Source organism: Lolium perenne, chromosome 5 (assembly GCF_019359855.2).
Source record: "Lolium perenne isolate Kyuss_39 chromosome 5, Kyuss_2.0, whole genome shotgun sequence".
Lineage (NCBI taxonomy): Eukaryota > Viridiplantae > Streptophyta > Magnoliopsida > Poales > Poaceae > Lolium > Lolium perenne.
Window position 1 is genome coordinate 26,388,264 of NC_067248.2, and position 15,652 is coordinate 26,403,915.

At 49.6% G+C, this 15,652-nt stretch overlaps 1 protein-coding gene across 1 annotated transcript; it reads right to left on the minus strand.

Annotated features, from left to right (window-relative positions):
- Positions 1–11,922: 11,922 nt before the first annotated feature.
- LOC127298709 (L-type lectin-domain containing receptor kinase IX.1-like) lies at positions 11,923–13,018 on the minus strand. Its single transcript, XM_051328550.2, has 2 exons — positions 12,881–13,018; positions 11,923–12,769 (listed from the first exon to the last, which is right to left on the minus strand). Exons 1-2 carry the CDS (start codon positions 12,943–12,945, stop codon positions 12,139–12,141), a joined length of 696 nt encoding a protein of 231 aa, XP_051184510.2. The 5' UTR covers positions 12,946–13,018; the 3' UTR covers positions 11,923–12,138.
- Between the last annotated feature and the right edge of the window lie 2,634 nt (positions 13,019–15,652).

A 15,652-nucleotide genomic window follows, 5' to 3' on the forward strand; every position in this document is an offset into this window, starting at 1 on the left:
CGATTCTCCTCGTGACCTTGTCCTTTACAAAGAAAGCATGACGGTGAAATTCAACGAACACGTCATTATTGGAAACAAGGCGAAAAACGGAAAGGAGATTTTTGCTAATGTAAGGGACACGGAGAATGTTTTTAAGATGAAGTGATGAACCAGCTAGATTCGAATAGCCAATATGCGAAATTGACAGACCTGAGCCATTTGCCACTTGCACTTGATCCTTGCCACCATATCGTTCATAGAACTGAAGGCGCTCAAGTTCACTCGTCAGGTGGTCAGTGGCACCGCTGTCCAGGTGCCACTGAGGATTGCCGCCACCACTAGTCGAGGCTGCGTTGCCGGAGCGCTGGTTGGTGAAGTTGTTGTTGGCGCGTTGGTCCTCCGCAGCACGACGGCAATCGGTGGCAAGGTGCCCCCAATAGCCGCAATAGTCACAGCGTGGACGCCAGCGCTGGCGTCCTCCTCCGCCGTTGCGTCCACCTCCGCCGCGACCACCGGTGCGACCGTTGCGGCCACCGCCGCCGTTCCCGCCTCCACGGTTGTCGAAGGTGTTGCCGCCTCCATAGGCGTTGTTACCCCCGTAGGAGTTTTGCCCCCTGTAGGGGTTGTGCCCCCCGTAGGGGTTGCCCCCGCCATTGGGGCGATATGCACCCGGAGCGGGCTGTGCGTAGTAGTCTGGCGCACGAGGGCGATGATCGGCCGGAGGTGCTGGTCTTGAGGCGGCGTTGGCCGACGAGGTCCATCCTTTGACTTGGGCCTGCTGCGCCTGGAGTGCCTCGAAGGAGAGGATGTGAGCATAGAAATCAACATAGGGCACAGACTTTTTACCAACGGTGAGTGATGCTGCGATGCCGTTGTACGCGGAGCCAAGTCCGGTGATGATGTAATCGACGAGGTCGTCGTCGGAGATGGGTGAGCCGGCGGCGGCCGTGGAGTCCGCCAGAGACTTCATCATGTGCATGTATTCAGCTGCGGATCGATCCTCCTTCCGCAGGCTCTGAAGTTGACGTCGGATATTCCGGACGTTGGCGCGGCTGTGGGCGCCGAACATGGCGTGAACGGATGTCCACGCTGCGGCCGCCGTCTTGCAGCCAATCAGCTGGCACGAGATGGATGGCTCCATAGCTCCGAGAAGAAAGCCCAGAACCTTCTGATCCTGAGTCCACCAGTGGTGGTAAGCGGAGTTAGGGATGGTCACCGCCTTGTCTCCCTCCCCCGTGGTGATCTCCTTCGCCGGCGCGGGCTTGGTCCCATCGAGATGACCGTGAAGATCGGCGCCGGAGAGGTTGGGCAGGAGGAGGCCCTTCCACAGCAGGAAGTTGCCATGGTCGAGACGAACGGGAACGGAGAGCGAGATCGCGGCAGGAGTTGAGGCCGTCGATGAAGAGGTGAGGGCGCCGAGGTCCGTCGTCGTGAGTGCAGGCGACGACATGATGATGCCGCGGAGAGGTGCTCGCGGTGAGAGTGGAGCGGAGGCAGGCTCCGATCGGATCTACAGCCGCGCGACGCGGAGAGGTGCTCGCGGCGGCGGCGCTCTGATACCAAGATAAACGAAGTGGTTTTAGGGTTTGCGTGGGGTGAACAGCCCTCACGTCTTTCCACTATATATAAGGATCAGTACAGGTACAATATACGTATACACATATTTGTACAATAGGCTAGACTACTTAACATGTTGTTGCAGCGAGAGACTGAGCAGGGAGGATATGTTTTGCTTTGATGTGTGTGCTTGCTACGGATAATGATTTCTAGCTTGATTATGTGAGGGAATTGGTGCAGTCAACATGATGCTTCGCTGATTGTTGTTAGTTGCTCCATTTTATTTTGTACAAAAGGCCCAACCAGTACTTCTGAAACTATGACGCGATTGGAGCCGTTCATTTATGCTGCTACTGCTCCTTTGATTTGCTCCTATGAATTGACTACATGATCGGGATTACCTCTACATTTTTCCATAAAGGGAATATATTAGTATCAATAAGATATACATTACACCCAGCCTCTGCAACAACGCACCACCCTAATGGCACTACGGATGCACACAGTCAAAAAAAAGGAAAAAGAAAACTTAGAAACGAAAGTCCCGCTACAGTATCTCGGGCCTAACAACAGCAATACATCCACCGCCAAAACAACACCTGATTTACAGACTTTCCAAAAAATGACGCCTCCAAGAAGGGAACAGTGCTCAAACACCGTCGTCGCCTGATCAAAGATCTTAGGTTTTCACCCTGAAGATAGTCCCCGCTCTCAAAACAATGCCTCCACCAAGGCCATTGCCAGGCACAACCAGTTAAGGCCAGACCTTGGGTTTTCACCCTCAAAGGTAGGACTCTGCACTTCACCTGTGTCGTCGCCCCCACTTTCATACCGCTGCTGTGAAGCCCGGAATACCAAGCAAGTCTCTCAACAGCGCGAAGACTTGAACCTCCCTTAGCTAGTCCTACCATCTGGCCTTCATGAAATTCTCTTCTTCCGACTTTCTTCATGGATCCATAGTCACTTGATGTCAACACAGAAAAGAGCTTCGCGCCGCTCCCTCCAGAACCAAACGGTCGGAATAAAAGCATGGGTGCGCACGACCGAATACCTTCGATCCAGCAAACTCCAGGCAAAGCACTGTTACATTGCCGGCGGAGCCTTCCAGAACTCAACCCCCCGGGCAGATCACGAGTCCAGGCCTCCGGTAGGTCCTCCTCTTCACGCACGAGAGGCCCTAGGACCGCCGCCTTTATACAGGTCAGACCCCCACGTCGGCGACCATCCTGGGCTGGCCAATCCAACCCTCCACCGGCGACACCATCGCCGGCTTCCATGCCCCTCCATCTCACCGTCGGATCGCGGTGATAGATCAAAAGATCCACCACCACCAACCGCAGGCCGACCCTCTCCGGCGTAGAAGAGAGCCACCTCCTCCGTCGAACCCAAGGCTGATGTCCCGGGCGCCCTCGTGACGCGGAAGAAGCCCGAGATCGCCTCCACGCACCGACGAGAGGCGGCGGGGGGGGGGGAGGGGGGCAGGGCATGGCACAGACCAAGGGCCTGGCCGCCGCCCACCACCAGCCCCTGCCGGTGTGCCGCGGGTGTAAGCCTACGGGGGGAGAGGGGGAAGACCGCAGCGCAAGAGCCTCCCCCCGCCCATCACCATCTGTGCCGGCCGCCGCCGCGTACGTCGAGGAGGGGAGAGCCCGTCCGCCGTCCTCCACGTCGGCGAGGAGAGGCCCCCGCCGCCGCCACGCACCGAGGGTCTTTGCCCCGGCGGCGCTACCGGCGGTGGCGGTTAGGGTTGGGGAGGGGCCGGGAGAGGAGGGGTCGGAAGAGGAGCCCTCAGTATTCAAAAACCTCTACATACATGTATGCAATTAATTTCTAATTAAAGAAAAAAGTAATTAGGAGTCAAGAATACCCCGTGATCCATTAATGCTATTGTATCATGGGCCGGGCCATATGTACGTCAAGGCTTACGTGATATACCAACAACAACAAGAGCCTGGGTTGCATCGACCGTCACGTCCAATATATTCATGTTTAGTCCCACCTCACTTAATTACATGGAACGACACCGATTCATATACGGTTGAACGTCAAGCCAGCTCGGGAATAAACAAGCAGAAACACCAATGTATGGTTTGAACATATGGTTGCCCAATTAAGGTGTGAGCTACTCCGACGGAACAGATTCTGGGCTACTCATCCTGCATGAGTAAAGAAGGGATTATGGCGGTAATTAAACAGGGGTATTAGACGAGCTTTGCCTGATCTGCGTGGTGCATAATTGAAGGAGGAAGTACCAACAATTGCCATTGGTATCCAAAGCTCGTGAAGGATTTGAGATTAAAGGATGGGACACCGTTGGTCGGGTGTGCGTGCACGCCTGCTGATGGAACATTTCCCCAGATTGCCATATCGCCAAAGTCCGCCGAACAAAAAATGGAAATGGTATCTTATCAATTTTTGTGGCAATATTGTTTCTCTTTTTGGACTCAGCCACGAAGGATCCATCTAAACCAATTAGCAAACTCTTGCTTTGATTTTATGGGGTACCTTTCAAGTGTACCAAAAAGTCATTTCTTAGTAAATAATCAAATACTGAATAATTCATTTCTAATAGATACTCTAATCCAAAAAAAAATTGGATACCATAGTTCCCGCTACTGCCCTCATAGGATACTTATCAAAAGCTCAATTCTGTACTGGATCAGACCATCCTATTAGTAAACCCATTTGGAGTGCGTGCACCCCTGCTGATCAAACATTTCCCCAGATTGCCATATCGCCAAAGTCTACCGATCGGCTAAACCTTACATTTTACATATTAATAATATGGAAGACGCGCCTACCTGCTTTTTAATCTTTGTTTATAATTTAATCTTTTTATTTTTATTTACTTCGCGTTTTGAGTGTATTCAAAGTCAATCTTTACAAAGTTTGACTAAAAATATGAGAAAAATATATCAATCATAATACTAAATACATATAATACAAAATTATGTTTATGCCAATTCAAATACACTAATTTTATTTTGGAGAATATTATAATTTTAGTTAATATTTGCCAAAGTTTAGAAATATTAACCTTGACCAAACCTAGAACGCGAAGTAATTGTGCATCATGTTACAGAAGTCTATTAAATTTCTATTCTACTATGCAATATGCTTTTTGAAGATGTGATACAAAGCTCCTGTAAAATTCTCAAAAGTTCATTTTTGATAATGGCAAAATAGAAATAAAAATTATCGCAAATACCTGGATTTTTTTCTCCAATATACTTGTTCCATATGATCTGACTAAACATTCAATAAAAATCAACCCGGTGCAACGCACGGGCATATTTCCTAGTAAGCGACATATAATGCCTAGGCTATTTTTTCTTTCTGGATATGTCATTATTTGAATGAGCTTGTGCATAAAATCTATTTTCCTTTCTGGCACAAGACGTGAATCCGACTACTCTATCGCCGCACATATTATTAGCTTTGCATGTATGACTTTATCACGTCCCTAAAACGGGACCGGGACATATTTGTATCTACTATATGCGATATTGTGTTTACATGTTAACTTTCAATTCAACCATAAATATCTAAAACCAATGGTTGCAATTTTTTCAGATGATGTGGATTAATGTGGTGTCTCTATTAGCAAATTCGTATTATGCTTTTAGTATATATAATAGAAATATAGATGGTTTCGCTGAATTTAAAATTATGCCCTACAGAGCGGTCCAACATCTTTTTCCAGACCGAGATAATTACAAAAAAAGACCACCACATTTTAAGCATGTGTAAATAAAAGCCACCACCTTACGTTAGAGTTTCAAAAACCCACCACTTCAGCGCTAACACGTAGCAGGTAACACTGATTCACCAATAACATTGGTTTAATAACCAGGATCCTGCTTGCAGGATGACATGGCACACGGTAATGGTGGAGGCGTACAAACGTTAGAGACTTCTGATTTAACTAGTAAAAATGTCCATGCGTTGCACTGGATGAGAAAAATCACTTCTTTCTTTAAAAATAGTCGGTACAATCCAAATATTGCAACAAAGTCGATCGATCCACCTAGAATAATTTTATTTTCTATAAAGGTGAATACCATGCAGCAAAAATTGCTCAAAATGGAGAACTTACCTGGGATTGAGTGGTTAAGAGGGTGGTTGTACCCCAGTCCACCAAAGGTCAAATCCCAGGTTTGACACTTCGATGTCTCATAAAGACGAAATATTATTTCAATGGTAGGCGATGTTTTCGTTGACAGCGAGACGTCTGTGGTTTTTCGTCTCTTTATTTATTTTCTTTTGCTTATAAGCTTCACAGTGTTTTTCAGTCTTTCCTGTTTTTTTCATTGGTCATCAATGCACACCGCTTTTTATCGCATTTCCTTATTTTTACCTTGCCGTGACTTGACTCTTGAAATTATGATCCCGATCACTTGTCTACAGGTGAAGTTGCATAGCGTAAGTATCAAACCTGAATAATATAAATGATAAATCTAACCATGAAGTCGCGTCAGCGACGCTGCGTCGTTATCGACGTCATACCATGTACTACCTCCGTTTCAAGGAATAAGGCGCCCTCGTTTTACGAGCTTTTTGTTTGACCAAGAATTACTTCAAATAGATAAAGATTATTTGTATGAAATTAATATCATTAAAAAGTGCTTTTCAATACGAATCCAACGATACTAAATACATATAATATAATCAAGATTTTGTTGCTCAATTTTTATGGTCAAAGTTCGTCTTGGAATACGCGTGCACCTTATTCCTTGAAACCGAGGTAGTACCTAGCAAGCGGATGCTACTGTCTTCTTTAGACGAAAGGGGCCAGTGTCTTCTTATTTGATCTGATTTGAAATAGGCTAGTGATACTCCGCTTAGCTTTCACTATGGGAGAGCTCCAGTATGCCGACGGCCGCCAGCCGTCGGCACAGCAAGGAAGGCCGTCGGCACAGGCTGTGCCGACGGTGACCGTCGGCGTAGCTTCGTCGGTATAGTTCCGGTCGGGGACTGCCCGATCACCGTCGGCACAGACTGGCCGTCGGCATAGATTGTTGTGCCGACGGTTATACCGTCGGCATAGTATTTCAAAATTTTCAATTTCTTTTTTGAAAAAAGATTAAAAATATTTTTTTAAAAAAATATATTTTTTTATTTTTTTTCAATTTTCTTCTTATTCTTTTTTACTTGTTAATCTTTCACAATCACACTTACAGTTAGTACATCTAATCTTAGGTCAAATTGCACTTGTATTCAAACTTCCCAGTTGGTCACCCATCCTCACACTACTCCGCCTCAAAGACGCTTAACTTCTTGGTTCTCTTCGGATGAGCTTCCATGAAAGAAATGACGCCCTTGTTGTTAATACTACCATATCAATCATATTAACCCTTTGACCGTGCTGCCACATCTCTATATTTTTGAATTCTAAACAATTACTTAAGTAAACAACAATGAATATATATAAATAATAATAATATAGAATTTGAAAAACAATTAAATGATTTAATTTTTGTCTTTTTTATTTAATATTGAATAATTAATATCAGTAAATACGAATTTGGCAAATAATATGTCTAAATTGATCAGAAAAATAAGAGGAATACAAATATGACATCCATATCATATTTTGAACCTACAATTTAATTTACCCAAAAATCATGAGCAATAGATCAAGTACCTCTAGTTTAAATCTGGTTAACTTTATCGAAAATGAGGTGGGAAACGGCCTCGGCATGGCATAGTTTTCCGAAATGAGGTCATATTTGGCACGTGTGTGGGTCCTAGGATGGGAAGCAAGACCCCGGGTGCGGATTTCTAATCTGACACACGGGCGACCATCGTTTCATTTTTAGCGTGCCCAAACGGTTTTTATTTGTGAAGCAGCTACATGGGGCACATTTTAATATGACGTGAAACCTCCGTGCGATCATAGTAGACCACCTACGCACCACCTATCACATGACATGTGCACGCATTAGCTTTTTGGGAACCCATGCGGTTTCCGGCGGTGTCCCGCCGAATCCGCTGGAAACTGACCGGATTTGAACTAGGGCTCAACTATCCGTCGCTCCAAAAATTCCGGAAAAAATGTTTTTAGTTCTACGACGCATCATTATATGTTCTAATTTTTGTCCATTTAGTTTTTTCGCGAATGGGTGCACCCGCACGCCCGGTACGGCGATACCGCATGTCCTGGGGGGCTGTTTTGGCCAGATGGCAATTTGAACGAAGTCAAAAAATCTCACGGAGCCGCGTGGCGTCATTTTATATGTCATAGTAACTATTCCGTTTGTCAAAACTGGGATGTGGCAATTATTTTGGAAAACCCTTCACGAAAAGAGCTATCACATCCGGAGTTCTATGGATTTCAGGGGAAATGAGGTGGGAAACGGCCTCGGCATGGCATAGTTTCCCGAAACAAGGTCATATTTGGCACGTTTGTGGGCCCTAGGATGGAAAGCGAGACCCCGGGTGCGGATTTCTAATCCGACCCACGGGCGACCATCTTTTCATTTTTAGCGTGCCCAAACGGTTTTTATTTGTGAAGCAGCTACATGGGGCACATTTTAGTATGACATGAAACCTCCGTGTGGTGATAGTAGACCACCTACGCACCACCTATCACACGACATGTGCACGCATTAGCTTTTTGGGAACTCATGCGGCTTTCGGCGGTGTCTCGCCGAATCCGCTGGAAACTGACCGGATTTGAACTAGGGCTCAACTATCCGTCGCTCCAGAAATTCCGGAAAAAATGTTTTTAGTTCTACGACGCATCATTATATGTGCTATTTTTTGTCCGTTTAGTTTTGTCGCGAATGGGTGCACCCGCACGCCCGGTACGGCGATACCGCATGTCCTGGGGGGGTGTTTTGGCCAGATGGCAATTTGAACGAAGTCAAAAAATCTCACGGAGCCGCGTGGCGTCATTTTATATGTCATAGTAACTATTCCGTTTGTCAAAACTGGGATGTGGCAATTATTTTGGAAAACCCTTCACGAAAAGAGCTATCATGTCTGGAGTTCTATGGATTTCAGGGGAAATGAGGTGGGAACGGCCTCGACGTGGCATAATTTTCTGAAACGAGGTCATATTTGGCACGTGTGTGGGCCCTAGGATGGTAAGCAATACCCTGGACGCGGATTTCTAATCCGACCCACGAGCGACCATTTTTTCATTTTTGGCGTGTGTGAAAGCCATGAAACCTCGAACATTATAGCTCATTTATAAGAAAATTTATTTAGGTATTTGAAATATTCCATTTTTGATATTTTTCTATGATAGATCTTGTTTTTCTGCAAAATTTGATATATTATACTTATTTTTCTCAGTTAGAATGATTTAGTTATGCTTTTTTGAAGACTGCCGTTGAGTAATAGGAAAAAGCTATGCCGACGGTTTAACCATCGGCACAGTTCTGTAGTGGAAAAAAAAAAGAAAAAAAATATTGTGCCGACGGCCAGACTGGTCCTGTGCCGACGGCCAGAGCTGTGCCGACGGTGACCGTCGGCACCTTCAGCCTGTACCGACGGCCAATTTAACGCCGACGGTCATCCTCGTCGCCGCGCTCCGGAGGCTACTGTGCCGACGGCCCCGACATTTGGCCGTCGGCACATCGCCTGGCCGTCGGCGTACGTCAATTCTCCCGTAGTGTTTGCATGCTGGTAATCAGTCCATTGCCCGCTACTATTCAGTTTAGGATGGCATGCTGGAAATCAGTCGGCATTTGGTTTCCTATTTCCTGTAATCCTGTTCCTGCCATTGCATGCTAAATTGCAGCATCATGTCATTGACATCGCTATGTCGTATGTACACTGATTATTAGAAGACTTCTAACGATTCTGTTAATCGGGAGAAGGACGGGCTATTGATCGGGCGACGGACGCGTTCTCCTTCGGCGTGTGAAAACCTTCAGAAACAATGTTCATGTTTTGATTAGAGAATCTGATTAGTTGTTGCGCTGATACCTTTGCTGCCACGGCCGAGATCGGGAGGACCTAGTCGATTCCTGCACTGCGCCGGCCTCCTCCCTCTCTTGGCCAGCTCCCTCTGACAATTCCCTGCTACCTCTCCTGGCGGGGCATGGAAGGAGCTCCCTTTCCCGAACTGATCATCTGCTGCCTCCTGCACCCCGCCGCCGACGGGCCATTGGGCTGGTACTCCTCCGGCTGCAGACACGAGACGGAGAGACGCACCCTGCGAAGCACTGCGGTGCAAAAACGCGGCCGAGCAGCGTCTTCCCGGTCCGGGAAGACCAACTTATAAGATTGATTCTCGTCTGGGCGAGCCGACGAGCAAGAATCTCTTAGGGATCTTGGCCCGAGCGCGGTGTGCTTGTGGGGATTCTTGAGGAAATCGATGACCTCCTACAGGTCGAGTTTGGCTTGGTCGACGACGGAGACATCCCGGAAGCTTACCCGGTTTCTGGACGCGGCGAAGAAACGCTCGGCCGGGATCGGTAGCGTGCAGCGATGAGGATTTTTCTCCTCGTTTCCTGCCATGCAGAGGATCGTTCTGCTCGTTTATACATAGCCGAACTTCCATGGGAAATAGAAATCGAGTTCGGATAGAACTGAGACGTGCGTGTACCATGATACCTCCCTTTGGCCTAAAGAACGGACGAAAAAACAGCAACTAACCAGAAGAAACGGACGTACACAATACCGACCAAACTCTCCCATCAATCGACTTGTGCAGAAGGAAATCACCAGGCCTTGCCACTCGTGCCGAAGGAAACCAAACACGACCGCGGTTTTCGCTATAGTGGAATTCTCGCTCCTGCGTTCAAAAGGACTCCTGAGATTGGGGATGATGCGTCTGTGTGCCTGTCCCTGCGCATACCGTAACTTGGATGGACTACGTGGTTTTGAATGGAGAGTTAGGTGGCGATGGGGAGGGCGACCTCTTCCCACCCGCTGCAGTCGGCAGATCATGGGGCTGTACGGACTATTGGGCTGGGCCCGTCTATTTTTCTTTACTGAGGTGTAAAAATTCTCTCAGGTGTGTAAGGGCATCTCCAACGCGGCGATCCAACCGGACGCGCTGGGTCATCCGTTTTGGACCGTTTGGGCTGCGCGAACATCCAGACAGCGGCCCACGTTCGCGTATCCGTTTGGTCGAACGCTGCGCCCAATGCGCGGACGCATCGCAAATGTGAAGAAAATCAAAAACAAAGTAAAAATGTAAACCGAAATTTGATTAAGCATATGCCCTATTTTGGGCAAATTTGTACATCCTATTTTGGGAAAATAAACTACCAAAAGAAGGTCTCTATATGGGCTTTAAAATAAAAAAGAATATTAAAACCCTCTATTAGGGTTTGAGGAGGACGAGGTGGCCGCGGGTACGCCGCCTAGTCCTTGTGGCCCTCGTCGTAGTCGGTGTCGACGACGTCCCCGGGCGGCGAGGCGTTGTTGTGGCTCGACCGCGCCGAGGACAACGGCCACGGCGACCACAGGGCCTCCTGCCAGGCCGAGTACGGGTCTGGAGCCGGCCGCTGCTCCACCATAGCAGCCCAGAGCTGCGCCTCCTCCCTGAGGCGCCGCTCCCTCTCCTGCCACGTGAGGCGCCTGGCCTTCTGGCGCCTCTCCTGCTCCGCGAGGCGCCTGGCCTCCTAGCGCATCTCCTCCTCGCGGCGGAGCATGGCCTCCTCGCGCCGCCGCTCCGCTGCCTCCTCCCGGCGGACCTGCTCGAGCAGCTCCTAGGCCTCGGCGTCCTCAACCGCCTGCCGGGCCTCCTCCTCCATCGCGGAGGTGCGAATGGCCGCCGTGAGATGCGGCCACTTCGCCTCCTCCTCTGCCGCGGACAGCGCCAGAGCGGCGCGCAGGTCCGGGTCTTCTTCCTCCTCCGACTTCGGCAGCAGCATCGGCGCGGGTTGCGCCAATGCCGCGCCGACGCGGGCGGCCTCTCCGATGTGGAGACCGCCACGGTTTCCTCTGGCTCGCAGCGCCGACGGAGGACGGTGGCTGCTGCTGGCCGCACCGTCGTTGGCGCCGGGAGCAAACACCCTCTTCTTCGGGGCCATGGCGGCGGTTGCGCGTGCGTGCGGAACCATCGAGCAGAGTGGAGTGGGGAGTGGACTTGACAGGGACAGATCCCTTCCAGTCCACATTTAATATGGCACCTGCTCCCACCGACAGCTGGGCACAAGGGGGACGAGCAGGCGAGCGCGACCAGATGCCGCGTGCCATCCGCGGCCACGCAAACCTAGCCCAGATTTGGACCAGGTTTGCATCGTCCCGGACACCGCGGCCATCCGCATTTGCGATGCGGGGCTGCGTTGGGCCGCGGATTTGTCCGGTTGGACCCATCCGGACGCACGAGCGCGGGATGGGTCGCCGCGTTGGAGATGCCCTCTCAAATATTTAACTGTAGTATAAAACTAGTTAGGTTTGATGAACGAAAATCAACAGTGGCCATTCATTTGAGGGTACCACAAAAGAACTCATTAAGCTTCATTAATGTCACTCCGATCCTAAATCCTGACGCAAGGATTCAGAAAAAAAAAACATCAACCATGTTTCAGCAGTGACATTGAGCTATAATATGTTGTAGAATGACTACAGAAGTTGCCGCTCTCAATTTAGTTAGTGACCGATGTCCCTGGTTGTCTGTGTGTTCCAAAGAGATCATCGTCACCGGCCGTTGGCACTGCTTAAGACCAGCGTCCCAAAACTCAAAGGATTTGTCGGCGGTCCATAGGTTGCAACAGGCATCCTTGCCGGCAGGCTCGGCAATGGCGCTTCGAATCGCAAAACGTTCACAGCTTGCCTGATGGACGGCCTCATGCCGCGATCGGGATGCGCGCACCAGAGTCCGACGACCAGAACATACTCCATTTCCCGATCATCCAACTCGCCCCTAAGCCGCTCGTCGGCGGCACCAACGATCCCTCCACCGCCATATAAGTCCCACACCCATTGAACCAGGTGGACGACATCACCATTTTTGTGGACCACCGCAGGGCGCCGCCCGCAGGCAACCTCGAGGAGGAGGACCCCGAAGCTGTAGATGTCTGACTCCACGCTCGCTCTGCCGGACAGCATGCTCTCTGGATCGAAGTACCCCAATGTACCGGCCAAGCCAGTCGTGTAAGATCTTCTGCCGTCATTGATAAGCCTCGCGAGACCAAAGTCGCCAAGCTTGGCGGTGAACGAGGAGTCTAGCATGATGTTGCTTGGCTTGATGTCTCTGTGAACCACGCGTTGCTCCATGTCCTGGTGTAAATATAGAAGTGCTGAACCTACGCCGAGCACGATCTCATACCTGAAAAATGTCAAAAGTATCACAATAGAGTGAGGAAATGCAAGAGTCTCACAAGAAACGCTAAATTCATGCATGATTATGTGGAGTGGAACTAGCTTACGAAATGCATACCTAACTGGCCATGCCAGCACGCAGTCTGGTTTGTGCAAATGAGTGTCAAGGCTGCCATTATGCATCAACTCGTAGACCAAGAGCAGCTCGTCGCCGCCATGGCACCATCCTACGGGAAAAAGTCTCACTGCCGTGCGCGCCTCTTTGCCGTGTGCCTTTTCGACCCTTTGCCGTGTGGCAGTTCTTTGCCGTGCGCCGCGCGCACGGCAATGACAGCTTTGCCGTGCAGCAGGGGAACGACGCACGGCAAACAAAAGGCGCACGGCAAAGATACAGCTCGGCACTCGGCAAAGCATACCCGCACGGTAAAGCAGCCAGATGGCGCACGGCAAAGTAACCCCCCACGGCAAAGAGGCCACGAAGGCGCACGGCAAAGCCGCGGGCACGGCAACGATTCCTTTGCCGTGCGTGGCAACCCTTTGCCGTGCGTTTTTGCACGGCACAGAGGGCAGTTTCATTTCTTTCCCCTCTTTTGTAGTATTCATATTTATATTAATACTTATATTTGTTGTAAAATTAGTTTTTACTTTTTGTACACTATTTGTTAGTGTTACTTAATACAATCTGTATACCGATAAAACAAGTAATCTACATCTTCATCGACCCCTCCCCCCAACATATCAGGGTTTCGGAGCAAATTAACGGGGGTTCGGTGTCTGCTAAGTGTTATCGCCCCCACATATTTGGTGCAATTTCTTGCAGCTTTACACCTTACACGACACTTCCAAACATATTCTAGGTCCACATGAAAGTTTGGCTGGGATTCAAGTGCTCCGGAGGTCTCTCCCCCCCCCCCCAAAAGAGCGGTCTATATATGGGCCCCGGCGGTCTACCCCCCCTAGATTTCTCCGTGCGAGGTTCCACCAATGTACTTTTTCATAGGTTTAGTTTTGTTTAGACCATATACACATGGAAAGCTAGGTTTGGCACACTTTGGCACATTATAGCCACTCGTTACCCGCAGCGGGACAATTCAGCCTACAAGTCGAGGAATCTTCCAAGTGTTATCGTCTGAAAGAGAGGAATGCCACACATGGGAGCTATGCCTTGCACCATTTGGTGAATCACACCTTCCAACACACTTTGACACATATCCTGGGTCCACATGGAAGTTTTGGTGGCATTCCGGTGCTCCGGCGGTCGTTCCCCCCGATAACGGCGGTCTACGTGCCTCGGGGGGTCTACCCCCCCTAGATTTCTCCGTGCGAGGTTCCACCAATGTACTTTTTCATAGGTTTAGTTTTGTTTAGACCATATACACATGGAAAGCTAGGTTTGGCACACTTTGGCACATTATAGCCACTCGTTACCCGCAGCGGGACACTTCAGCCTACAAGTCGAGGAATCTTCCAAGTGTTATCGTCTGAAAGAGAGGAATGCCACACATGGGAGCTATGCCTTGCACCATTTGGTGAATCACACCTTCCAACACACTTTGACACATATCCTGGGTCCACATGGAAGTTTTGGTGGCATTCCGGTGCTCCGGCGGTCGTTCCCCCCCGAAAACGGCGGTCTGCGTGCCTCGGGGGGTCTACCCCCCTAGATTTCACCGCGCGAGGTTCCACCAAGGTACTTTTTGATAGGTTTAGTTTTGTTTAGGACATATACACATGGAAAGCTAGGTTTGACACACTTTGGCACACTATAGCCACCGGTATACCCGCAGCGGGACACTTCAGCCTACAGGTCGAGGAATCTTCCAAGTGTTATCGCCTGAAAGAGAGGAATCTCACACATGGGAGCTATGCCGTGCACCATTTGGTGAATCACACCTTCCAACACACTTTCACACATATCCTGGGTCCACATGCAAGTGTTGGTGGCATTCCGGTGCTCCGGCGGTAGTTCCCCCCCGAAAATGGCGGTCTACGTGCCTCGGGGGGTCTACCCCCCTAGATTTCACCGCGCGAGGTTCCACCAACATACTTTTTGATAGGTTTGGTTTTGGTTAGGCCATATACACATGTAAAGGTAGGTTTGGCACACTTTGGCACACTATAGCCACCGGTATGCCCACAGCGGGACACTTCAGCCTACAAGTCGAGGAATCTTCCAAGTGTTATCGTCTGAAAGAGAGGAATACCACACATGGGAGCAATGCCTTGCACCATTTGGTGAATCACACCTTCCAACACACTTTGACACATATCCTAGGTCCACATGCAAGTGTTGGTGGCATTCCGGTGCTCCGGCGATAGTTCCCCCCTGAAAACGGCGGTCTGCGTGCCTCGGGGGGGTCTACCCCCCTAGATTTCACCGCGCGAGGTTCCACCAACATACTTTTTGATAGGTTTGGTTTTGGTTAGGCCATATACACATGTAAAGGTAGGTTTGGCACCATTTGGCACATTATAGCCTCCGGTATACCCACAGCGGGACACTTCAGCCTACAAGAGGAATCTTCCAAGTGCTGTCTCCCGAAAGAGAGGAATCTCACACATGGGAGCAATGCCTTGCACCATTTGGTGAATCACACCTTCCAACACACTTTCACACATATCCTAGGTCCACATGCAAGTTTTGGTGGCATTCCGGTGCTCCGGCGGTCGTTTCCCCCCGATAACGGCGGTCTGCGTGCCTCGGGGGGTCTACCCCCCTAGATTTCTCCGCGGGAGGTTCCACCAACATACTTTTTGATAGGTTTAGTTTTGTTTAGGCCATATACACATGTAAAGGTAGGTTTGGCACACTTTGTCACATTGTAGCCACCGGTATACCCGCAGCGGGACACTTCAGCCTACAAGTCGAGGAATCTTCCAAGTGCTGTCG

Bases quoted from the DNA above. Each gene is read 5' to 3' on its own strand.
- LOC127298709 (XM_051328550.2), bottom strand. From the start codon at position 12,945: ATGCATAATGGCAGCCTTGACACTCATTTGCACAAACCAGACTGCGTG. The intron at 12,770-12,880 runs GTATGCATTTCG...GACATTTTTCAG, and splicing joins GTGCTGGCATGGCCAGTTAG to GTATGAGATCGTGCTCGGCG.